The 21,267-nt window shown below is 44.4% G+C and overlaps 2 protein-coding genes across 2 annotated transcripts in view; both read right to left on the bottom strand.

The window, feature by feature from the left end:
* Positions 1–1,783: 1,783 nt before the first annotated feature.
* Positions 1,784–13,114, bottom strand: LOC121002583. The gene is made up of 3 exons (XM_040434027.1): positions 12,997–13,114; positions 11,995–12,132; positions 1,784–3,447 (listed from the first exon to the last, which is right to left on the bottom strand). Exons 1-3 carry the CDS (start codon positions 13,112–13,114, stop codon positions 2,903–2,905), a joined length of 801 nt encoding a protein of 266 aa, XP_040289961.1. The 3' UTR covers positions 1,784–2,902.
* Positions 13,115–15,328: 2,214 nt separating this feature from the next.
* LOC121002584 overlaps positions 15,329–21,267 on the bottom strand; it is a 30,685-nt gene continuing 24,746 nt past the window's right edge. The window contains exon 8 of the mRNA XM_040434028.1: positions 15,329–15,423. Coding sequence (XP_040289962.1) covers positions 15,329–15,423 — 95 coding nt within the window. The remainder of the gene's footprint in view (positions 15,424–21,267) is intronic.

Here is a 21,267-nt window from a genome sequence, read left to right on the forward strand (position 1 = left end):
CAATTGCGGACAAGAATAGGACATGTTCTATTTTTTTGCGGAAACGGAAGCACGGATGCGGAAGTGTGGATCCGCAAATGCGGATGCGGACAGCACATTCTGGCCCCATTGAAAATAAATGGGTCTGCACCTGTTCCGCAAAAATGCGGACCCATTTTGCGGACGTGTGAATGGACCCTAATGCTGTCAGTACAGTTCAGTACAGCCGAGGGTGGGCAGGGACACACGGCATTATAAATCATTGTCGTGAGGTCGCTTCACAGGAGCAGCATTGAGCCCGGGAAATACCTCTGACACTGAGCGTGTTTCACTGCATACACTTCTGTGAAATTGGCCTTACTCAAAATAAAAGTTAATTTTCTTTACAAATTCTTTATCCTCCTATTTCTATATTAATTTTGAGCTGTTTTATTTTTTCTCCATTCATATACAGAGCTACTTTCAGTGGTTGATCAAGACCCTGCTGGTCTGTAACTGTGACAGCGAATTAAAACATGATAAGTACAAGTCAAAGATAAGTAATGCAAACTAATTACAAAGTTAAACAACTTTTTATGCCAATTTTCAGGGCTGAATATTGTAGTGTAATGTAACAGGTTAAAGAGGCTTCTCCACCTTTGGAAGTGATGGCAGTTCACTAGAATGCTCCATCATTCCCTGATCAGTGTGGGTCCAACGCCTGGGACCTTGATTTTCAGAATGAAGGGGCTGCAATCAGGGGCAGATTGACCAAAGAAATTTTCTGGTGGGCCGATGCCCAAGGGGCCACCCAAGCCCCCATCTCTGTCGGTGACCGGGTGCATAATGAGCTCTCAGCGGTAATTAACGCTGTGAGAATCAGGTACTCATGTACCCACCCAGTGACTGCACATGCCTATCTGAATTCAACAGCTGCGGCCCGCATCTCACATCCTAAATTCCCCTTTGGAGGCTATATATTGTGCTGCACTGTGGTATATGGGATGGTATTTAGCGCTATGGTATTGCTGACCCCGCCTACTTGTGTTGCCCCACTTTTGTCAATTTGGACCCATCTACAACATGGGGCCACTTTTAGTTTTTTTTTTTTCCTGGGCAACTTTAAGTTCCCAGTCCGCCCCTGGCTGCAATGCAAGTTTTCCCTTTTGCACAGCGCCACTAATCACTTTTACATGAATGGGGCGATTTTTCACTTCTTAAAGGGGTACAGTATTTCTATCTTGGATTGGCATAGCCATAGGATTTACCATAAAAGTCTGATAAATCTATCTATAGAATTGATCAGAGCAAAAGTACTTAAAGGTAATTTTCTTTATTTTTTTTAATTTTACAATGCTACTAATTTAAAAACATTGGAGAACCGAGAGGGGAGCTGCTGTTCAGAAATAAAAACCTTGATCCCTTCATTCTGGAATCAGCAGCGGTTACTGAGGTTGGACCCCACAGATCATAATGTTATGGGATATCCTGACTATATGCTCTTAAGGCCTCCTGCACACGAACGTGTGCGCCCTGTTGCTGTATTGCGGACCGCATTTGCGGATCCGCAATACACGGGTGCCGTTCCATGGGCATTCTGCATCACGGATACAGACCCATTCACTTAAATGGGTCCACAAATCCGGAGATGCGGAATGGTGCGGGACAGAAGCACGGAACGGAGCCCTACGAGAGCACTATGGAGTGCTTCTGTGGGGTTTCATCCCGTACTTCCATTCCGCAAAAAGATAGAACATGTCCTATCTTTTTGCGGAACGGCCGGATCGCGGACCCATTAAAGTGAATGGGTCCGCGATCCGCTGCGGCTGCCCCACGGACGGTGTTCGTGCATTGTGGCCCGCAATTTTCGGGCCGCAGCACGACCACAGGGCACACACGTTCGTGTGCAGGAGGCCTAAGGGGGTTGTCCAGTTTTTGGAGGAAACCGAACAACACAGGGAATATGCCTATAATAAAGAAGTGATTATTACTTACCTGTCAGATTCTGCGCTGCTGCTCCTTTTCTCCCGGCTTTGATCTGTTTACCTGGCTGCAGAGGTGACATCACGTCGACAACACTTGACTGCTGCAGCCAGTCACTGGCCTCTCTAGTGCACTGCTGAGGTAAGTAGATCCGGCCAGGGATCTGCCAGATAAGCAGTGAACACTTCTTTATTGTAGCCAGACCTCCTGTGTTTTCCGGCTTCCGACAACCCATTTAAATCTATAATGTCACTACCCCTTTAAAGGGGTTCACCAAGCTTTTAAACAGTTTTTTGGTTCCCCCCTCTGTGGGAAGTTGTAGAGGGAAGCATACTTACCTCTTCCCTGCTGTTCAGTGACAGCTTCTTTAGTCCCTGCATATAAACTTCCGCCAAGGACAGGGGACATGTCACCACTGCAGCCAGTCATCGCCTGCAGCAGCACACAGGACCCCCTTCCATGCTGTAAGTTTATAAGCAGGGGCTGGAGCAAGACAAACAGAAGGACCAGAACCTGGGAGCAGGTAAGTATGCTTTCCTCCACAGGTAGGGCAGGGTGGAAGGGGGAGTCAAAATATGTTAAAAAGCTGGAGAACCCCTTTAAGGCATTTACAAAATGTCTAAATAGAGCCAAGCTAGTGGGTGCATTATCCCAAAGTACCCACTTATAACTGGCTGCGAGGGCTCAGTGCAAATAGCATCCAGTGAACTTCATGGGCAGATTAGGAGATGAACATGCTCCCACTAATGGACCTCTGTTGGGGTATCTGGTAGATACTATCATTTTATGCACTCAGGCCTTAGTAAAAGAGGCCCTTTAAAATATTGTAACAGATGTATTAGTCACCAGCCCAAGATCAATTATTCACTCTATAAAAGTAAGGTGCAAGCAAATACTAAACGAAATACGAAAGTTTGTGTGAAGGTCACATTGCAGTTTGATGGATTTCCAAACATTGACTTTAATGTGTTACGTATAAACCCAGTTTCCTGGCAGCCTCTGAAATGCGAGGATTTTTTTTCTGAGGGAAAGGATAGTAGACCAGTTTCTCAGTAGGAGAAGTGGGCTTAGAGGCCAGGAAGGGGTACTGACTCCACGATGCAGGAATCGGGTTCTTGAGGGAAGATTTCCTGCGGAAACCACTGATAGACTGGTGATCTCCATGCAGTTCTTTCATCAACATGGTCTTGGAACTGGGTGCAGAGAATTTTACTGGCTGCACTTCTGAGCCCAGCAGCCTCTCAAACAATACAGCCTTGTTAATGTCTCCGTCATGCTCTGGGGGGGCGGCTTCAGGAGCCGGTTGACCATTCAGCTGTACCATGCGATGAATTTTCAGATGTGCGTGCCAAGTGCCATCTCTCTTCGTCAGATAGTTCTTGTCTGACAATTCCAGAGTCACCTCTTTAACCGGGATCTGCTCCTTAAAGGCCTTTAGTTTCCTAACCTTCTCATTGACTTGGACAGTGTTCACATCCGGTTCTCTTAAAATCAGTTCATTGTCACCTGCAAAAGGAGAATACGTAGGGCTTTAATAAATTCTATTTTTTTCTTAATTTTTAAAGGTTACTGTACATGATAAGTGGTAAAGAAACAACAATCATTCCCTCTGAAAATCACCCGTAATGTCACTGGTCGCCACTCAAGTCTCCTTAGGGCAATTTGTGCTGACCGTGTCATTTTTGCATTTTCATTTTTCTTCCCTATTTTCCTTGAGCCATAACTTTTTTATATTTCCGGTCACATAGCTGTATGAGGGCTTATTTTGCCACCATTAACTATGGCATACAATGTAGTGGGAAGCGGTAAAAAAAAATCTAAATGGGATGGAATTGGAAAAAAACGCAATTCCTCCACCGTTTGATTTTTATTTTTTTATTATTGGTATTTTTTATTTTAATCAGGAGGCACAACAGGGTATTTATTCGTTACATCATCATAACATAATCCTCAAAGAGTGAATACAAAATCCAGTACACGTATACATCCTGATTATTTTTTCAATTTTTGTCCCTTACCTCCCCCCCTCTTTGGTCCCTTTCACACGAGCGAGTTTTCCGTTGCGGGTGCAATGCGTGACGTGAACACATAGCACCCGCACTGAATCTGGACCCATTCATTTCAATGGGTCTGTGTACATGAGCGTTGTTTTTCACGCATCAGTTCTGCGTTGCGTGAAAATCGCAGCATGTTCTATATTCTGCGTTTTTCACGCAGCCCTGGCCCCATAGAAGTGAATGGGGCTGCGTGAAAAACGCATTGCATCTGCAGGCAAGTGCTGGTGCGATGCGTTTTTCACTGATGGTTGCTAAGAGATGTTGTTTGTAAACATTCAGTTTTTTATCACGCGTGTGAAAAACGCATCAAAACGCATTGCACCCGCGCGTAAAAAACTGAACAACTAAACGCAACCGCAGACAAAACTGACTGAACTTGCTTGCAAAATAGTGCGAGTTTCACTGAACGCATCCGGCCCCAATCCGCAACGCCCGTGTGAAACCAGCCCTCCCCCCCCCCCCCCAAACTATTGAATTCTAACTAACTCAAACTTTTCCCCTTCGTTCCAGGTTAATGAGCATCAACTTATCTGTGACTCAACTTATCAGAAGAGTACCTGCCCCATCAAGCTGCCAATTTCCCTAGTGTTCCTCCAATTTGGGCTGTCAAATACCATGTTGTTTGTGTGAAGGGAGACATCAGTTCTCTAATTTCTATGTCTGACAGAGTTGATTCAATAAAGTTTCTCCCTTTTTTGAACAAACTTGTCCACCATCTTCTCTTTATTTCTTTCCACCTGCAGCCTTTCCATATAGAGCACCTGCTTCATGATCCCCATAACTTCTTCCCATGGGGGAATCTCACTTTTTAGCCAATATTTCAAGATGGATTTTTTGACAGACATAAGTAGTATGTGTATGCCTTTCTCGGACAACCCTATCCCCATTTCTTCTAATTGGTCTTTCGGTATAAACTGAAATATACACTGCTGTGGGTTAAGCGCAACTGTCACCCCCCATACTGACTTGATATAGTCAGTGGCCTGTGCCCATAATGACTGAAGGTCTGGACAATCCCTCGGCAATGTGCATTTGGGGCATTGTCTCAGATAGTGGGGCGGGGGGTCTCTGTATGACACATCAAATGCATAAGTTGCTTTGTGCATTATCCGCAATTGAGTTTTTCTCCATTGTTCATTCTGTATTGCCCGTCTAACCCGTCAATCCATACCCTCCCTCATTTTTCTGGTTAGATTTCTATCATTTAGCTTCCTTTCCCAGCTGGCAAAGGCTTATTTAACTCACCCTACTCTCCATGAGGTAATCAAAGTTATGTTTTGCTGTTACCCATAGTACTTTGTGTGGCTCAGTTGGGTCATGTAAGAAAGAGGTGTATGCTTCGCTCAATGTTTTTGTGGCTTCTTCATATTTTTTTGTTATTTCTTTTTTCTTTCCCACCATATAAGCTATAATACAGCCCCTCAGCACAGCTTTTGCTGTATCCCAAAATAATGCTGCATTTTGTTTATGACTGTCATTATCGTGAGAAAACTCACACCACTACTCCCGTAACTTGTCTATAAAATCTTCGTCTGTCGCAAACTGGTGGGAAAGTCTCCAAATATAATCTGTTCCCTTCGGTATATCATCCACCATCTCCATTATCACCGGGGCGTGGTCCGAGATGACTAGATCAGATATCTCAGCATTTTTCACCCTTAATAGAAAGTCAGGGAATGACAGAAAATGGTCTAACCGTGACCAAGATACCTGGGTATGTGAAAAGTGTGTATACTCTCTTTCCATTGGATGATGATGTCTCCAAACATCTATCAGCCCTGTAAATTGCAAGAACGGGGAGAGAGTATGGGTGCCTCTAGGATTGTGTTGTAATCCCGGTAGCCTGTCGACGTCTATCCTCTCTATCATAGTGTACTCTGTTAAAATCTCCCGCTACTTGGATTTGACCTTTTCCTTCCTGGAGTATAGCTGTCTCTAAGTTGTTATAAAATACCTGTTGGGATGAGTTAGGTGAGTATATGTTATAAATAGTCAGTGATCCTCTCGGTAGACGGCTATGCGTTTGAATTGGGATCTCAACCCCTTGATGATATTCCATGTGGCAATTCTCATGTTATCTCTGTCGTGATGATCTCTGCAGGAGACAACCCCCAATAAGGAAGGTCCATCTCCCTGAATCTCTCTATCGTCTACTCCATCAACCTGGAACAGAAGTATCCTCTTCCCCTGCTGCCCGGAACCGAAATTGTGGATCCGCACTTCTGGGTCCGCAATTCCGTTCCTGAAAAAAAAAGGAACATGTCCTAGTCTTGTCCGCAATTGTGGACAAGAATAGGCATTTTCTATTAAGTGCCGGCGATGTGCGGTCCGCAAAATGCGGAACGCACATCGGCAGGTCCATGGATCCGCAAAACACACACAGACGTGTGAATGGACCCTAAGGGTCGTAAACTAACACAAGTATTTACAGTATAGAAGCCCACAGGGAAAACAGGTCTGTTTTAGTAACTACTTATATTCCCCATGTAATAACTATTCTGGAGCACCTACCTTTTCATATGACTTTAGGCTGTGAAAAACGTCTATTATTTCTACTATAAGTTAGTCTGGGGTTATGAATTGCGGATTAGGGATGAACGAACTTGTGAACGAATGTGTTCTGGTTTGGCTTTCGAGTTCAGTCCTGGACAGGACTCCTGCATAGAGATTGCCTTGCGGTTCGCCCGGCGGTCGTTTCGTGGCAAACTTTGCTCGTTCGCGATTTGCCATACAGGCGAACATATGGTGATGTCCGCCGGCACCATATTCTTTTGCATTGTGCCAAACTTTGACCCATGACACATCCATCAGGTGGGACAGGACAGCCAATTGAGACGTTTCAGCAGATGGACACACCCCCTACCCTACAAATAAACCCGATCTGGCCGCCATTTTACATTCAGTCTTTTGCCAATGTAGGGAGAGGTTGCTGTGTGGAGCAGGGACAGACTGTTAGAGACACCAAACACTAGCTAATAGGGCCACAAAAGTCCTTTTAAGGACTGGTATAGGTGTGCTATCGATAGGTGTGACATACTGAGGGGTGTAATATACTTATAATATACTTTCTAACATAGAAAGTATATTATAGTGCATTTGTATTGTGCAGCATTTGTGTGCGGTTCTGCTGAAATACCGCAGCTATACAGAGGGACAAACGCTATTGGAACAACTAATTGCAACTGTTGTGATATACCAGTTGCCCCCCCAAAAAAAGTGATTGAGGCAGGGCTGTGATATACCTATAATATAATTTAGATATACTGTAGTGCATGCGCAGCATTTGTGTGCGGTTCTGCTGAGATACCGCAGCTATACAGAGGGACAAACGCTATTGGAACAACTAATTGCAACTGGTGTGATATACCAGTTGCCCCCCAAAAAAACTGATTGAGGCAGGGGCGTGATATACCTATAATATAATTTATATATAGTGCATGTGCAGCATTTGTGTGTGTGTGTGTGGTTCTGATGAGATACCGCAGCTATACAGAGGGACAAACGCTACTGGAACAACTAATTTCAACTGGTGTAAAATTTTTATCCAACCGTCTAATATACCTCCAGCCACATAATCACTTGATGTTTTCTGTACGGTGAATGCCTAATGTTTGGGGCCTGTACTCCACTGGCCTGCAGTAAAATTGATATCCAATGACCATCTAATATACCTCCAGCTACATAATCACTTGTTCTTTTCTGTCAGGTGAATACATAATTTTTGGGGCCTGTACTCCACTAGCCTGCAGTAAAATTGTTATCCAATGACCATCTAATAGACCTCCAGCAACATAATCACTTGATGTTTTCTGTCCGGTGAATGCATAATTTTTGGGGCCTGTAGTTCACTGGCGTACAGTAAAATTGTTATCCACTGACCATCTAATATACCTCCGGCCACATAATCAATTGTTCTTTTCTGTACGGTGAATTAATAATTTTTGGGGCCTGTAGTCCACTGGCCTGCATTAAAATTGATATCCATTGACCGTCTAATATTCCTCCAGCCACATAATCACTTGATCTTTTATGTAAGGTGAATGCATCATTTTTGGGGACTGAAATCTAACTGGCCAGGGGTTGATATAAGCCGATTCAGCTGCACAGGGGCACGGTGTGTGAGGGGGCCCATTCATACTAGTGAGCGCTTCTGAAAGAGCTCACTAGTATCATACTAGTAAGCGCATCCAGAAGCGCTCACTAGTATGCAAGAGATCGGCGCTTACTTACCCCTCCGGCTCCCTGGTCTCCTCCAGCCTGAATGCGTACAGCGCGCACTATGACCTGACGCTGTACGCAGTCAGGTCACGTGACTGTGCAGCGCTGGCTGTTGGAGACAGCAGGGCAGGCACTCACATCAGGACACGGAGAGCAGCGGAGCAGGAGAGGTAAGTTTTAATTATTTATTTTTAGTCTGATCTGAGCTCTGATGGAGGCCCTGGGAGTCTGTCACATTAATATGGGGAGCCTGAATGAGCATATGGGGGTGCCTGACTCTGGGGTTCCTGAGCAAGTGACATTTGGGGGGCCTGAATGAGAATATGGGGGGGCCTGAGCAACTGACATATAGGGGGACTCCTGAATAAATAAACAACTGATATTGGGGGGGTCCTCCTGAGCAACTGATGTGGGGGAGGGGGGATCCTGGGCAACTAACATATGGGGGGCCTAAATATGCAACTGATATGGGAGGTGTGTCCCCCTGAGCAACTGATATGGGTGGGGGTTCTGAGAAAGTGACATATGGGGGGGGGGGGGCCTGAATGAGCAACTGATATGGGGGGGTCTGAGCAACTGATATGGGGGCGTGAATGGGCATCTGATATGGGGGGGTCCTAAGCAACAGATATGGGGGCCTATCTGAGCAATTGACGTATGGGGGCTTTAATAAGCAACTGATATGGGAGGGGGTCCTCCTGAGCAACAGATATGGGGGCCTATCTGAGTAAATGACATATGGGGGGGGGCCTGAGCAATTGACATATGGGGGGCCTGCCTATTTTATATACTGGCAGACATGGGGGGCACTATGGAGGGGGAGGAGCACTATGGGGGGCTCTATCTTGTATACTGGCACACATGGGGGGAGCAATATGGGGGCCCTATCTTATATACTGGCACACATGGGGGGGCACGATGGAGAGAGTGGAGCACTATGGGGACTCTATCTTATATACTGGCACACATGGGGGGCACTATGGAGAAGGGGGAAAGGAGCACTATGGGGGCATCTTCTGGGGCCCTATCTTATATACTGCCAGACATGGGAGGCACTATGGAGGAGAGGAGCACTTTGAGGGCCCTATCTTATATACTAGCACACATGGGGGGCACTATGGAGAAGGTGGGAGCACTATGGGGGCATCTACTGGGGACCCTATCTTATATACTGGCACACATGGGGGACACTATGGAGAAGAGGGGAGAGGAGCACTATTGGGGTCATTATATAGGGGAATTCTATTGGCACATTGTCAGGCACCATGGGGATAAGGGGGGGCACGATATAGGAGTATTTTATACTGGCGGAAATTATAGGGGACTATGGGTTCCTTGTCTGAACTTGGGGCACTAAGAGGGTTTTTTGGGCACACAGTAGGGGGCATTGGCACACATTATGATGGTACTATGGGGACATTGGCTCTACAGGGGGCACTAAGAGGAGGTATTTTTTATACTGCCACACAACAGGGCATTTTTATTTTTACTGTAACACATTATAAAGAGAATTATTACTACCGGGGGCATTATGGTGGGCTTTTTTTTTTACAGTTGAGGGACTATGAAGAACATGAATACTAGTATGAGCTCTATGGGAGCATTATTACTTCTGGGACACAGTGGGAAATTATTACTGTAGGGGCACTATTACTACTACGTGTTGTCTGGTAGATAATTATTTCTATTGGTGGGACTTTGGGGAGCAGTATTACTGTGGGGGGCACCCTGGCACGGTATCAGCTTAGCACAATTATTTTTGGGGAACATTATGTTTACACTATTAGTGTCAGGGACACTGTTTCCTGGGCACAGTTATTTTTTAGGACACTGTGTGCCAATATTGAAGGGGAACTATCTGTGTGTAACTTGTATAGGGAGCACAGCGGGCACAGTATTGGGGGTGGCAGGATGGGGTGTTCAGAAGGTGGGAGGATGATGGAAAAGTAGGAAACTAAGATGCCTGTGAAACTCTGCAGAGAGAAGAGATGGCTGAAAGAAATCATAATGGCGGTCTGGTCTGAAAGGAGAAGATGAGGACAGAGAACATCTACATCAAAGGGACGTTACTGGATGGAAGAGGTATGTGAACCTGTATTAGGCTACTTTCACATCTGCGTTAGTGATTCTGGCAGGCTGTTCCAACAGAGAACAGCCTGCTGGAATTCACTGGATCCGGCACTGCTGGATGTAGACAGAATGCCCGCCAGCCCCATTGAGTATAATGGGGTACGGCAAAAATGCAGAGAATCAGCGGGACACAAACCGCTGCATGCTGTGGTTTGTGTCTGGCCGATTCCTTGCATTTTCTGGTGGATCAGGTGGCCGGAGCGTAGTGCCGCAGGTGTGAAAGTAGCCTTACCCTGAATGTTTTGTATTGCTATAAGTAATGTTAGGATGAAATTGGTTAGGTTGCGAATTTGGCTTGGGGGGCACTTGATATCCATTGACCATCTAATATGGCACTTGATATCCATTGACCATCTAATATTGCTCCGGCCACATAATCACTTGTTCTTTTCTGTATGGTGAATGAATAATTTTTGGGGCCTGTAGTCCACTGGCCTGCAGTAAAATTGATATCCATTGACCGTCTAATATACTTCTAGCCCCATAATCACTTGATCTTTTCGGTACGGTGAATGCCTAATTGTTGGGGCATCGGAGGAATTCAACACCTGTGACGACCACGTGTTATTGAATGCAACTTATCATCATTTGGGGTTTATTCAAGAGGGGGGATTTCGTTAGTCATGTTTTTTTATCAAATTTTATATTTTTAGGGGGGGCGGAGCCTGACCGCTGAGCGTGATGGAGGTCTGAGACAGAGCTCCTGCTGCAAAGACCAGTGTCTTCCTACATACAGACACCCAAACTAAGACAAAATGGTAAAAATTGGAAGAGACAAACCTGGGGAAAATCAGGCTATCCCTAAATATAAGAAGGGACAAACGGAGATGGATCGCTTCATTAGAAAAAAGACAGCGCTCTCACCAGCGTGCCTGAACAAAATGGCACCGCAGCCCTCGGACCAGACTCAAAGGAATAAGAGGGAGAGGAGTACGCCAGAGCTAGCGGCGGGAGACAGGAAGTGGATAATGACGTCCTCACAAGGTCCTTCCTCAGAGACTCCCTTAACCAAGCCATAGCACCCTTGCTGCAGGAGATGAGGGACATGCGAGAGGACATGAGATCCCTGGGACACCGTGTTGAATCCCTGGAGAGCAACCAGACCCTACTAACGGACCGCGCTTCTGCAGTCTCCGATCTCCTGCAGCTACAAGCAAATTCTCTCAACAATGCTTTATTGCTCATAGAAGACCAGGAGAACCAGAGTAGGAGAAAGAATATCAGGCTTAAAGGATTGCTTGAAACTGCAGAGCCGTCCGACCTACAAGCTGTCGCCTCACAGATCTTCGCGGACATCCTTGGAACAGACAAGGCGCGAAATATCATCATTGAGGGATCCACAGATCCCTGTGCCCGGTTCCGAAAAAGGACGAACCACCACGCAATATAATTTGCGGCCTACTCAGCTTCAGAGACACCGCTGCCCTGATCCACGCGGCAAGGGAGAAAAAGGAACTGAGATATGAAGGTACTAGAATTCATCTATACCAAGACATTGCTCCCTCTACACTAAATAAGAGGAGAATCTTAATTCCTCTAACAGACTGCCTAAGAGATCAAAAAATAATGTACCGATGGCTTTTTCCCTTCGGCCTCGCTTTCAGCAAGGATGGCAGACGCTGTATGATCCGGACACCATCGGACTTACCTGAAGCCTGGAAGCTGTTGGGAACTGACTCCATAACAGTTGATTCCTGGCTGCCACTAGACAGCTCCGCCAAGCATTTACCGCCTTTACCTCGCAAGGAGCCGTGGTCGGTTTCTTCGAAGAATAAGCCGCCCAGATCTAACAGGAGATGAAGACGAGCCCTAGAAGGGACTATGAGTGATACAGAGGGCTAACCTTAACCACCGCTATCTGCGTTGAATACAGTGAAGTTACCCTCCACCTTTATTTACCTCTATCCTCCCCCTATCTATTCTCTATTCTCCACATTATACTGTCTTACAATGTCAAAACTGGACACTTTTTACACTCTCAACGTAATAATAGCATAACTAACTCTCCATATATCTGCATCTCCCTTCTTCATCACCCCTTAACCCCCCCCCTCACTTTTTGCTCCCCCGTCCATCTCTTCCATTGCTCTTTTCTTTCAATAGATCTTTTACTTACCATATAGTTTACTATATATCATACCTTATATCATACCATATGTTGTACATTACACGTATCTTTTGCATTGTTGCCTGCCACGTGACATGGCCCTGCGGTGTTGAGCAGCCAGAAGCTAGCTATGCCACGTGGTCACTGGATTCTTGTGGTGGTCTGCAGGGTACGGAATCCACAGGTGTCTATCCGTAATATCAGGCAACTTTGCACCCTAGGGTGTATCTACATGCCTCAAGTTGTGTGCCATGTTTTGTTTCGCGTTTTTTTATCACTGCTTCTCAAACTCCTGTTCAGAATAACCAGCTTTGTCATGCACAATGATCAATGCTTGTCCTGTAACTTTGCTGAAGGCGTCATGTTGGTAGGGAGCGACCTGAATATATTCTTAAACCCGGTCTTGGACACCTCTAAAGGATTATCAGCTCTCTCACAAAAAACGTTAGGGAAAATCAAAAAAGTGCTATCGTCAAGCCATCTGGTGGATACTTGGAGGACTCTTAATGTCACTACTAAAGATTACTCATTCTATTCACAAACCCACCACTCCTTCCAGAGACTGGATTATATCCTTATCTCGGACACACGTGGACATCCTCCGGGGCTCCACTATTGGCTCGATGACAATCTCAGACCATGCTCCAGTACTAACATCCATATCTTTCCCCTCACTACCGATAAGGGAATGGACATGAAGACTGAATGAGACCCTGTTAGATTCAGACCATACCTTAAAAGACATATCACAAAAATTGTCCCTGTACTTTCAAGAAAACAACACATCTGACACCTCCCAGACCATAGTGTGGGAGGCGCACAAGGCGTTTATCAGAGGGGAGCTTGTGGCACTGGGCACTAGAGTCAAAAGAGATAGGCAAAAAATTATGAACTCCTTACTATCTCAAATTGCGGCTCTGGAAACTATCCAGAAACAATCCAAAGCAAAAGTTATGCAGGACGACGTGCTGGCCCTCCGTCACAAGCTGAAAGAGCTAATTAACGTGAAATGCGCCAAAGCATATCAATATGCAAAATGTAGACACTATGCACATGGTGACAAAGGTAGTAAGCTAATGACCCATCTAATCAAGAAACGAATGGATGCCCAGTTTATTAAAGGTATCAAAACTCACTCAGGATCATTCACAAACGAGACTAAGACAATAGCAGCCGAATTCAGCCACTTTTATAGCCAGTTATATAACATCCCCCAAAATTTACCAATAGGTGTAAAGCAGCAAAAAATTAATAGCTTCCTCTCTAAACTTAATTTGCCTACCCTCTCCGGAGAAGACAGTTCCTCTCTTTTATCTCCTATTACCTCAGATGAACTTTCTGAGATTATCAAATCTCTTCCCAATGGGAAAGCCCCAGGCCCAGATGCTCTGTCTGCCGGGTACTACAAAAAGCTACTACCTGTATTACTCCCCCACTTCACCACTTGGAGTCAAGCTCTGATGTCTGGCACTTCCCTCCCAAAACAGGCCCTAGAAGCCACTATAACGGTAATAGCGAAGGAGGGTAATGATGGAACAGAATGCGGCAGCTATCGACCCATTTCCCTTCTTGATTTAGATGTAAAAATATGGGATAAACTATTAGCAAACAGAATAAACAAGATTATCCCAAACATAATCCACCCTGATCAAGCGGGATTTGTGGCAGGACGGGAAGGAAATTTCCACTCTTGCAGGGTGTTGCATGCGATTAATCTAGCCAGAGACACGAAAAGGCCTCTCATTTTCCTCGGTACGGACGCCGAGAAGGCATTTGACCGTGTTAGCTGGCTATACATGGAACGTGCCCTGCACAGATTTGGGTTTCCAACTCCCCTTATCACTGCAATTATGTCCCTATATCATCACCCCAGCGCCAGAGTGAGAGTTAATGTCACGCTTTCCACTGCATTTGACATTAGCAATGGTACCCGCCAAAGTTGCCCATTGTCCCCCACTCTCTTTATCATCACTATGGAAACTTTATTACAAGCGATTAAGGACAATCCACGGATTAAAGGAATGCGAACCAAACACACGGAACACAAATGCGCTGCCTTTGCGGACGACCTCCTGCTCACAAATCCCACTCAGGCATCCCCACCTCTTATGGAACTATTTGTTGAAGAATATGGACTCCTTTCTAACTTAAAAATTAATTTCGCTAAATCGGAAGCGCTAAACATTAATGTCCCTTCACGCCAAGTTCAAGCACTACAAAATACCTTTCCTTTTAAGTGGCAACAGGAAAAAAATCTAATATCTAGGGATTTTTCTCACCAACGTACCAGCAAACTTATACGCCTTAAATTACCTACCCTTACTGCAGCGGGTCTGAGACCAACTAAAGTCACTAACGCTGCCCTTTGTCTCGTGGCTTTGTCTCATGCCCAAGTTCCTGTATTTCCTCCAAATGCTTCCTATCTACTTATCCAATCCTACTTCACGCAAACTCGCTCTCTATTCACAACCTTCCTATGGAAGAGCAAAAAACCCAGACTCGCATACAACAGACTGATCCGGGACCGCTCACAAGGTGGCCTGGGCCTCCCAGATTGTAAAACCTACTATAAGGCAGTGCAACTTAAAAGATGGCTACAACTATGCATTCCCCGCTTTCGAATCTTAGGGTCAGACATAGAATTAGCTAGCCTCACTGATAAACAACTAGCAGGGCTATGGGGCATAGAAGACCACTCCTTGTCATTAGAGGGTTTGTCCAAAGGTATACACTTGACCTTTAAATCCTTATCTAGCGGCGCGAGCCTCACTTCTAAACCCCCCGAGACTCCTACCTTCTAATCTTAGCCACTTCTTAATCTACCCAAATGTTACTAGCCTGTTATCATTCTGGAACGACCTTAAAGATCTAACTGTCACAGATCTATTATCCCGTACCACATCCTCAGAAGACTCAGAAGACGGCTATACGCTATGCTCTCAACTTTTAAAACGGGCCAACTTCTTAGACCTAAAAACATTTAAAGACACGTGTTCAAAAATACACTCTAAATATGCAACAACGTCTGAGGATACATGGTTTGAGAAACTTGCACTTGGCCAATCACTTCCTAAGCATGCTATTTCCCTCTTATATAAAAGTTTGCAATCATTGCAGAAACAGAGCAAACCAGCATACATCTCACAATGGGAGAAAGATCTTGGACTCTCCTTTACAAAAGCAGAAATTGACCAAATGCACCTCAGATCACACGGGTTCTCTCGATGTGTAAGATTACAAGAACACTCATACAAAACCTTAACCAGATGGTATAACGACCCGAGTAAACTGCACAGAATGGGGCTGAGTGAGACGAACACATGCTGGAGATGTTCCCAGGCAGAAGGCACTCTGGGTCACATAATTTGGTATTGCTTAAAAATTACCAACTTTTGGACCCAGATAGAAACGAAAATCAACCAAATATGTGGTTCCTCTCTTCGGCTCTCTCCGGTCTCAGTACTATTTTGGAAACCGTCTGAGGGATGGACCCCTAAAGCCTTCGACCTTATTACTTGGCTAGTTCAAGCCGCTAGATCCCTCATCCCTTAACATTGGCTGGATCCTAACCCCCCAACTATGGCTCAATGGCAGACGAAAGTAGACCAGCTCTACCTGATGGAAGAGCTGAGCAGTTGGGCTAACAGATCTCACTCTAACTTCTCACGACTATGGAGACCTTGGAGCACCTACAAGGACTCTCGTGCTATAGGGCCTACATAGAGAAATTACTCTCTACTGTGAAAGTTCTCTCTCATTATACAAACATAATAAAGCCTTTGACGTACTTACTTACTCACTTATAAACTAATTGACACTCAAAAATCCACTCACGCAATCGATAACTTTTTACCAATCACCCATTCTCTCTGCAGCAATACCCTTATGTTAGTAGCCATTCAACCTTAGACAAAACCATGAGAAATACCCGCCAGACATGAACTTTCTCATGTCAGTGATACAATGCCATGCCCCATCGTGGGCGAAGATCTTCCCCGGGAACAGCCTCCGAGCGACTTCCTTATCAGTAATAATTTATGATACCACATCATTGTTTCCTTGTGACTGTGTAGCAATTGTGTTATTGTTTTTTTTTTCACATTAAGTTGGACAACTTTGCTCCCACCAATTCAAGATAATGATACGTACTATCTGTATTAGATGATTACGATGATTAAGTAATGTAATCGCTTATTTACAAGCCCAGAGCTTGTTAGCACCTGTTTTGTACGTGTTGTAACCGCTTATCTCACACCGGAAGAGTTGTCAAATTTTTCCTTGTTTATCTACACTTGTAAAATCTCTCATGTTCTTCTTTATTGAACGTGATATCTCAATAAAAAGATATTTGATAACATTTTTTTTATATTTTTAGTTCTTTTAAACATCTGTATTTGACATGTATTTGTACTGGCCTGCAGTAAAATTGTTATCCAATGACCGTCTAATATACCTCCAGCCACATAATCACTTGTTCTTTTCTGTACATTGAATGAATAATGTTTTGGGCCTGTACTTCCGTGGCCTAAAATAAAAAAATTCTAGACTCCAGCATGCCACATTTTTGAGAGTTTCCCTTTAAGATGCATAAAAATGGCCCCTGATTAAAATACATATTTTTGGGGGGAATTTTTGCCATTGAGCCCCCTCTGGTATGTCACTGTCCATGTTGTTGGACGATTTGTGCAATTCTTGTAAGTATTTGGTGGCTGCAAATATGACCTGAAGGTTTTTCAGGTCGACCTGCCATGGGGCCATCACTACTCCTGCCTGCATAACTGAAACCGGCCAGATCCATTATGCTGCCTATAGACTTCTATTATTATGGAATGCAAAACGGAATGCCTCTTAAAGGCTTCCGTGGTGCATTCCGTCATAGAATTCCGTTATATTCCATGGTAATGGAATCCATAACAGAATTGCTGCCGAACCCGAACTTGAAAACATCAACTTCGCTCATCCCTATTGGGAATGTGTCCCTGCATAGTCTGACACTATCCAATCAGTGCTGCCAGTATCAGACTGGGAAGGGACACATCCCCAACTGGTAACAGCCAGGTGGATATTTATTGCAGACTGCTCGCAATTAAATTATAAACTTCTAGAAGGAATAAAAGAAAAATGCCAAGTCATATAGTCATAAAAATAGATGCTCCAGAGTTATTTTTACATGGAAAATGTAAGTAGTTACTAAAACTGACATTTCAGGATAGGATATGGGTCGTCTTTAACCTAGCTATCTCCAGTGCTCCTTTTCCTTTCTTTGGGTTTTCCCTTGTAGGATGAGGGTTAATTCACCACTATTTACAGAGCCTCCTTGGCACATACAGACCTACAGTATGTGAAGAAATCTGTACACGTGGCAATGAGTTCTGCGTTTTGGATTGAATCCAGTGTCTAGATTAAACAGATCTAATCTGCCCCATGTCTCTAGGTGCTGTACAGTACATATGCACTGCCGTACATAATGATCAGGGAAGGGAACAGAACACTTATCACATGCTAATGCAAACCTAGAATTAATTTTAGTAGATATCAAGCAGTTTTTTTTATATTATGGGCGTCAGGGAAAGTACATTTGTCAAAGTCTTGGAAAGGTAAAAGAGGTTGTTATATACAGTTCAGCTAGAACAGGTAATGCAGGTTTCTCTTGCACACCCTATACCAAGTGTTAGTGATTAAACTGATATTAAATCATCCCTAATGTAATACAAAGTCACCAGAGACAAGTTTATTAATGCTGGTGCACCCTGGAGCAGTGTGTGAGTTTCTCTGCTACTGAAGGCGATGTGCCAGCCTCAGTTACAAGAAACCAGCAATAAATGAAATTAAAAATGATATCTCTTATATCAAGATGACTATAATAGCTTTTTGTTATACAAAAACAATCTGAAAAACATGTAAAAAATTGACTATTTGTTCCCTTTATGTTTACACTTTCCCAGGTTAAAAAAAAGAACTAAAAGTACTAAAATAAGAATGGCATAAAAATAAAGTCCTATGTACCACTGTAAAAAATGCACACATTATTTAAAGCGTACTTAACAAACTTGAGTAGTTTTCCTCTGTTTAGTTTGCAGTACTCCCAGAGCTGGTAGGTGGAGACTAGCTACCATCCACTGCACACAGAAAGTAGAGGAGAATCTGCTTCTCTAACCTTCTCTTAGTCACTCAGAAGAAGCCCCAGGATCACGGAGGACATTACTGAGATGTACTGACCTGCATGGTTGTGAATAAAGTACTTAGGAAGTTTATATCTCAGCCCATGTAGCTGCAGCAGTCTGATTGTCAGTGTGTGCTCCTGATCACTCCTCCCCTCCTCTCTCAATAGACTTTTATTAACATGTGTCATATGATTCTTCTGTGAAGCTGATCCTGTCTTGGACTGGTTTAGGGCATTTTTTAAAGTGAAAAGCAATTAGTGGGGCCTATCCTCAATATCTGATCGGTGGAGGGGGGCAAGTCCCACACCGCTTACCTAAGGCATGCCTGAAGAAGGGGAATGCCCCCGAAACGTTGTGGTGGCACAGTCTTATGCCTTTTGAATAATAATGAAATAAAGATGTTAATATAATACAGCAAGCTCTTTCGTTGCTTGGGCTGTGTGGGAAGTATACAAGAGAACTTACGCTACTGCCTATACCATAGTAAACCTACTTAACCATCTATGAGATGGAAACAATGTGTGACTGCAATAATAACACCGAAAAAAAAAAACACAAAGGGGACACACATTACTTATAATAGCTTTATTAGACAATAATTAATTACAAACAAATAATACATTAGTTAATAAAATATAGCAGCAATGCAAGTAAGCGCTGCGACAAGCAGCTCACCTGCTGTACCAGAGAGAAACAGATCTGTTTCTCTCTGGTACAGCAGGTGAGCTGCTTGTCGCAGCGCTTACTTGCATTGCTGCTATATTTTATTAACTAATGTATTATTTGTTTGTAATTAATTATTGTCTAATAAAGCTATCATATGTAATGTGTGTCCCCTTTGTGTTTTTTTTTCTTCGGTATTATTCCTGCCTATACCAGTAATATATGTGAATTTCTTTTTTAATACTATCCTTAAGATAGACCATCAATAACAAAATCCTGGAAGACCCCATTAATGTACAAACATTGTACATCCCGCTGTACGAGACGCGATCGAGACAGGCCCATAGACTTTCTGTTGATTTCGTCTCACTTCCTTTTCTGCAGTGAATAGAGAGAACGCGCTAATCACACACTTCTCTTTCCTGGTTCTAGCGATCTGTGGAGGTCTTAGCGCTCAGACCCCCACCGATCTAAACTTCTAATATGTCTCTATAACATATCAAAAGCTTAATAAAAGTAAAGTGCCACTTTAAGGCTATGTTCACATGAAACAAAAAATCCGCACTAGATTACAGTAGTAGCAAATAGGGATCAACCGATTATCGGTTTTACCGATATTATCGTCCGATATTCAGGATTTTTAATGTTATCGGTATCGGCATCTATTTTGCCAATATGCCAATAACAAATCGGGAACAAGGATTGTGCTGCTGACAGCGCTCTCCGTGTTCCCTCAGCAGCACAGGGGAGAAGGAAGCAGTGTCTCCCTTCCCCCTGTGCCACTGCTGCCGCTGCCACCGATGAGAGGAGAGAGGAGAAGAGGGGCTGTGGCCACTGCGCCACCAATGATGTTGACTCACTCATTCATTCAACAGGAGGCGGGAGCTGGCTGCAGAATCACATAGCCGGCTCCCGACCTCTATGACAGGTAGCTGCGATCTGCGGTAGTTAACCCCTCAGGTGCGGCACCTGAGGGGTCAACTGCTGCGGATCATAGCTACCGCTCATAGAGGTCGGGTGCGGCTATATGATTCTGCAGCCAGCACCCGCCTCCTGTATATGAATTAATGGGCGAGTTATCTTCATTGGTGGCGCAGTGCGCCCCCCCAACCCCAGTATTAAAGAAATTAATTGCGCATTGCTCCCCCCCAACCCCAGTATTAAAGACATTGGTGGCGCAGTGCACCCCCCTAACCTCAGTATTAAAGACATTGGTGGCGCAGTGCGCCCCCCCAACCCCAGTATTAAAGACATTGGTGGCGCAGGGCGGCCCCCCACCCCAACCCCAGTATTAAAAACATTGGTGGCGCAGTGTGCCCCCCCACCCCAGTATTAAAAACATTGGTGGCGCAGTGCGCCCCCCCACCCAAGCCCCCCAGTATTAATCATTGGTGGCAGTGGCCACAGGGTCCTCTCCCCTCCTCTCCTCCTAATTTGTGGCAGTGGCAGCTTCTGATCGGAGCCCCAGCAGTGTAAGCCTGGGGCTCCGATCGGTTACCATGGCAGCCAGGACGCTACTGAAGCCCTGGCTGCCATAGTCAGCTCCCTGCTGCTGTGTGCACAAAGCAGCAGGGACAGTGTGAGATCCTATTCACCCTGATAGAGATCTATCAGGGTGAATAGGACAAGGGTTCTAGTCCCTAAGGGGGTTAAAAGTTAGCAAAAAATAAACACCAAAATATTAAGTATAAATAAAAAAGAAAGATTTGCAAAAAAAGCTAAACGTTAATAATAAACATGTTCATTTTCAGCAGATTTGTGTAGGAATTTTTAGTTTTTTCAAAAATGAAAATGCACAGAATATCGGTATAAATTATCGTCTATCGGCCTGAAAGTTCATAGATTATCGGTATCGGCTCTAAAAAATAAATATCGGTCGATCCCTAGTAGAAAAGTGGATGGATAGCACCCGACTGTAATGTTGGCTTGCTTTGGCTGTGAAGGGGTTAAAGGGGTGGTAACTGGGAGTTGGGAGATGGAGGGTTAA

Source organism: Bufo bufo, chromosome 5 (assembly GCF_905171765.1).
Source record: "Bufo bufo chromosome 5, aBufBuf1.1, whole genome shotgun sequence".
In the NCBI taxonomy this organism is placed as follows: domain Eukaryota; kingdom Metazoa; phylum Chordata; class Amphibia; order Anura; family Bufonidae; genus Bufo; species Bufo bufo.

Coding starts and splice junctions, on each gene's coding strand:
- LOC121002583 (XM_040434027.1), bottom strand. CDS start 13,114: ATGGATGTTAGTACTGGAGCATGGTCTGAGATTGTCATCGAGCCAATA. Junction 12,133..12,996: donor GTCTCTGGAAGGAGTGGTGG/GTTTGTGAATAG, acceptor ATCTCCTGTTAG/ATCTGGGCGGCTTATTCTTC. Junction 3,448..11,994: donor CAACAGCTTCCAGGCTTCAG/GTAAGTCCGATG, acceptor CTCCTTTTGCAG/GTGACAATGAACTGATTTTA.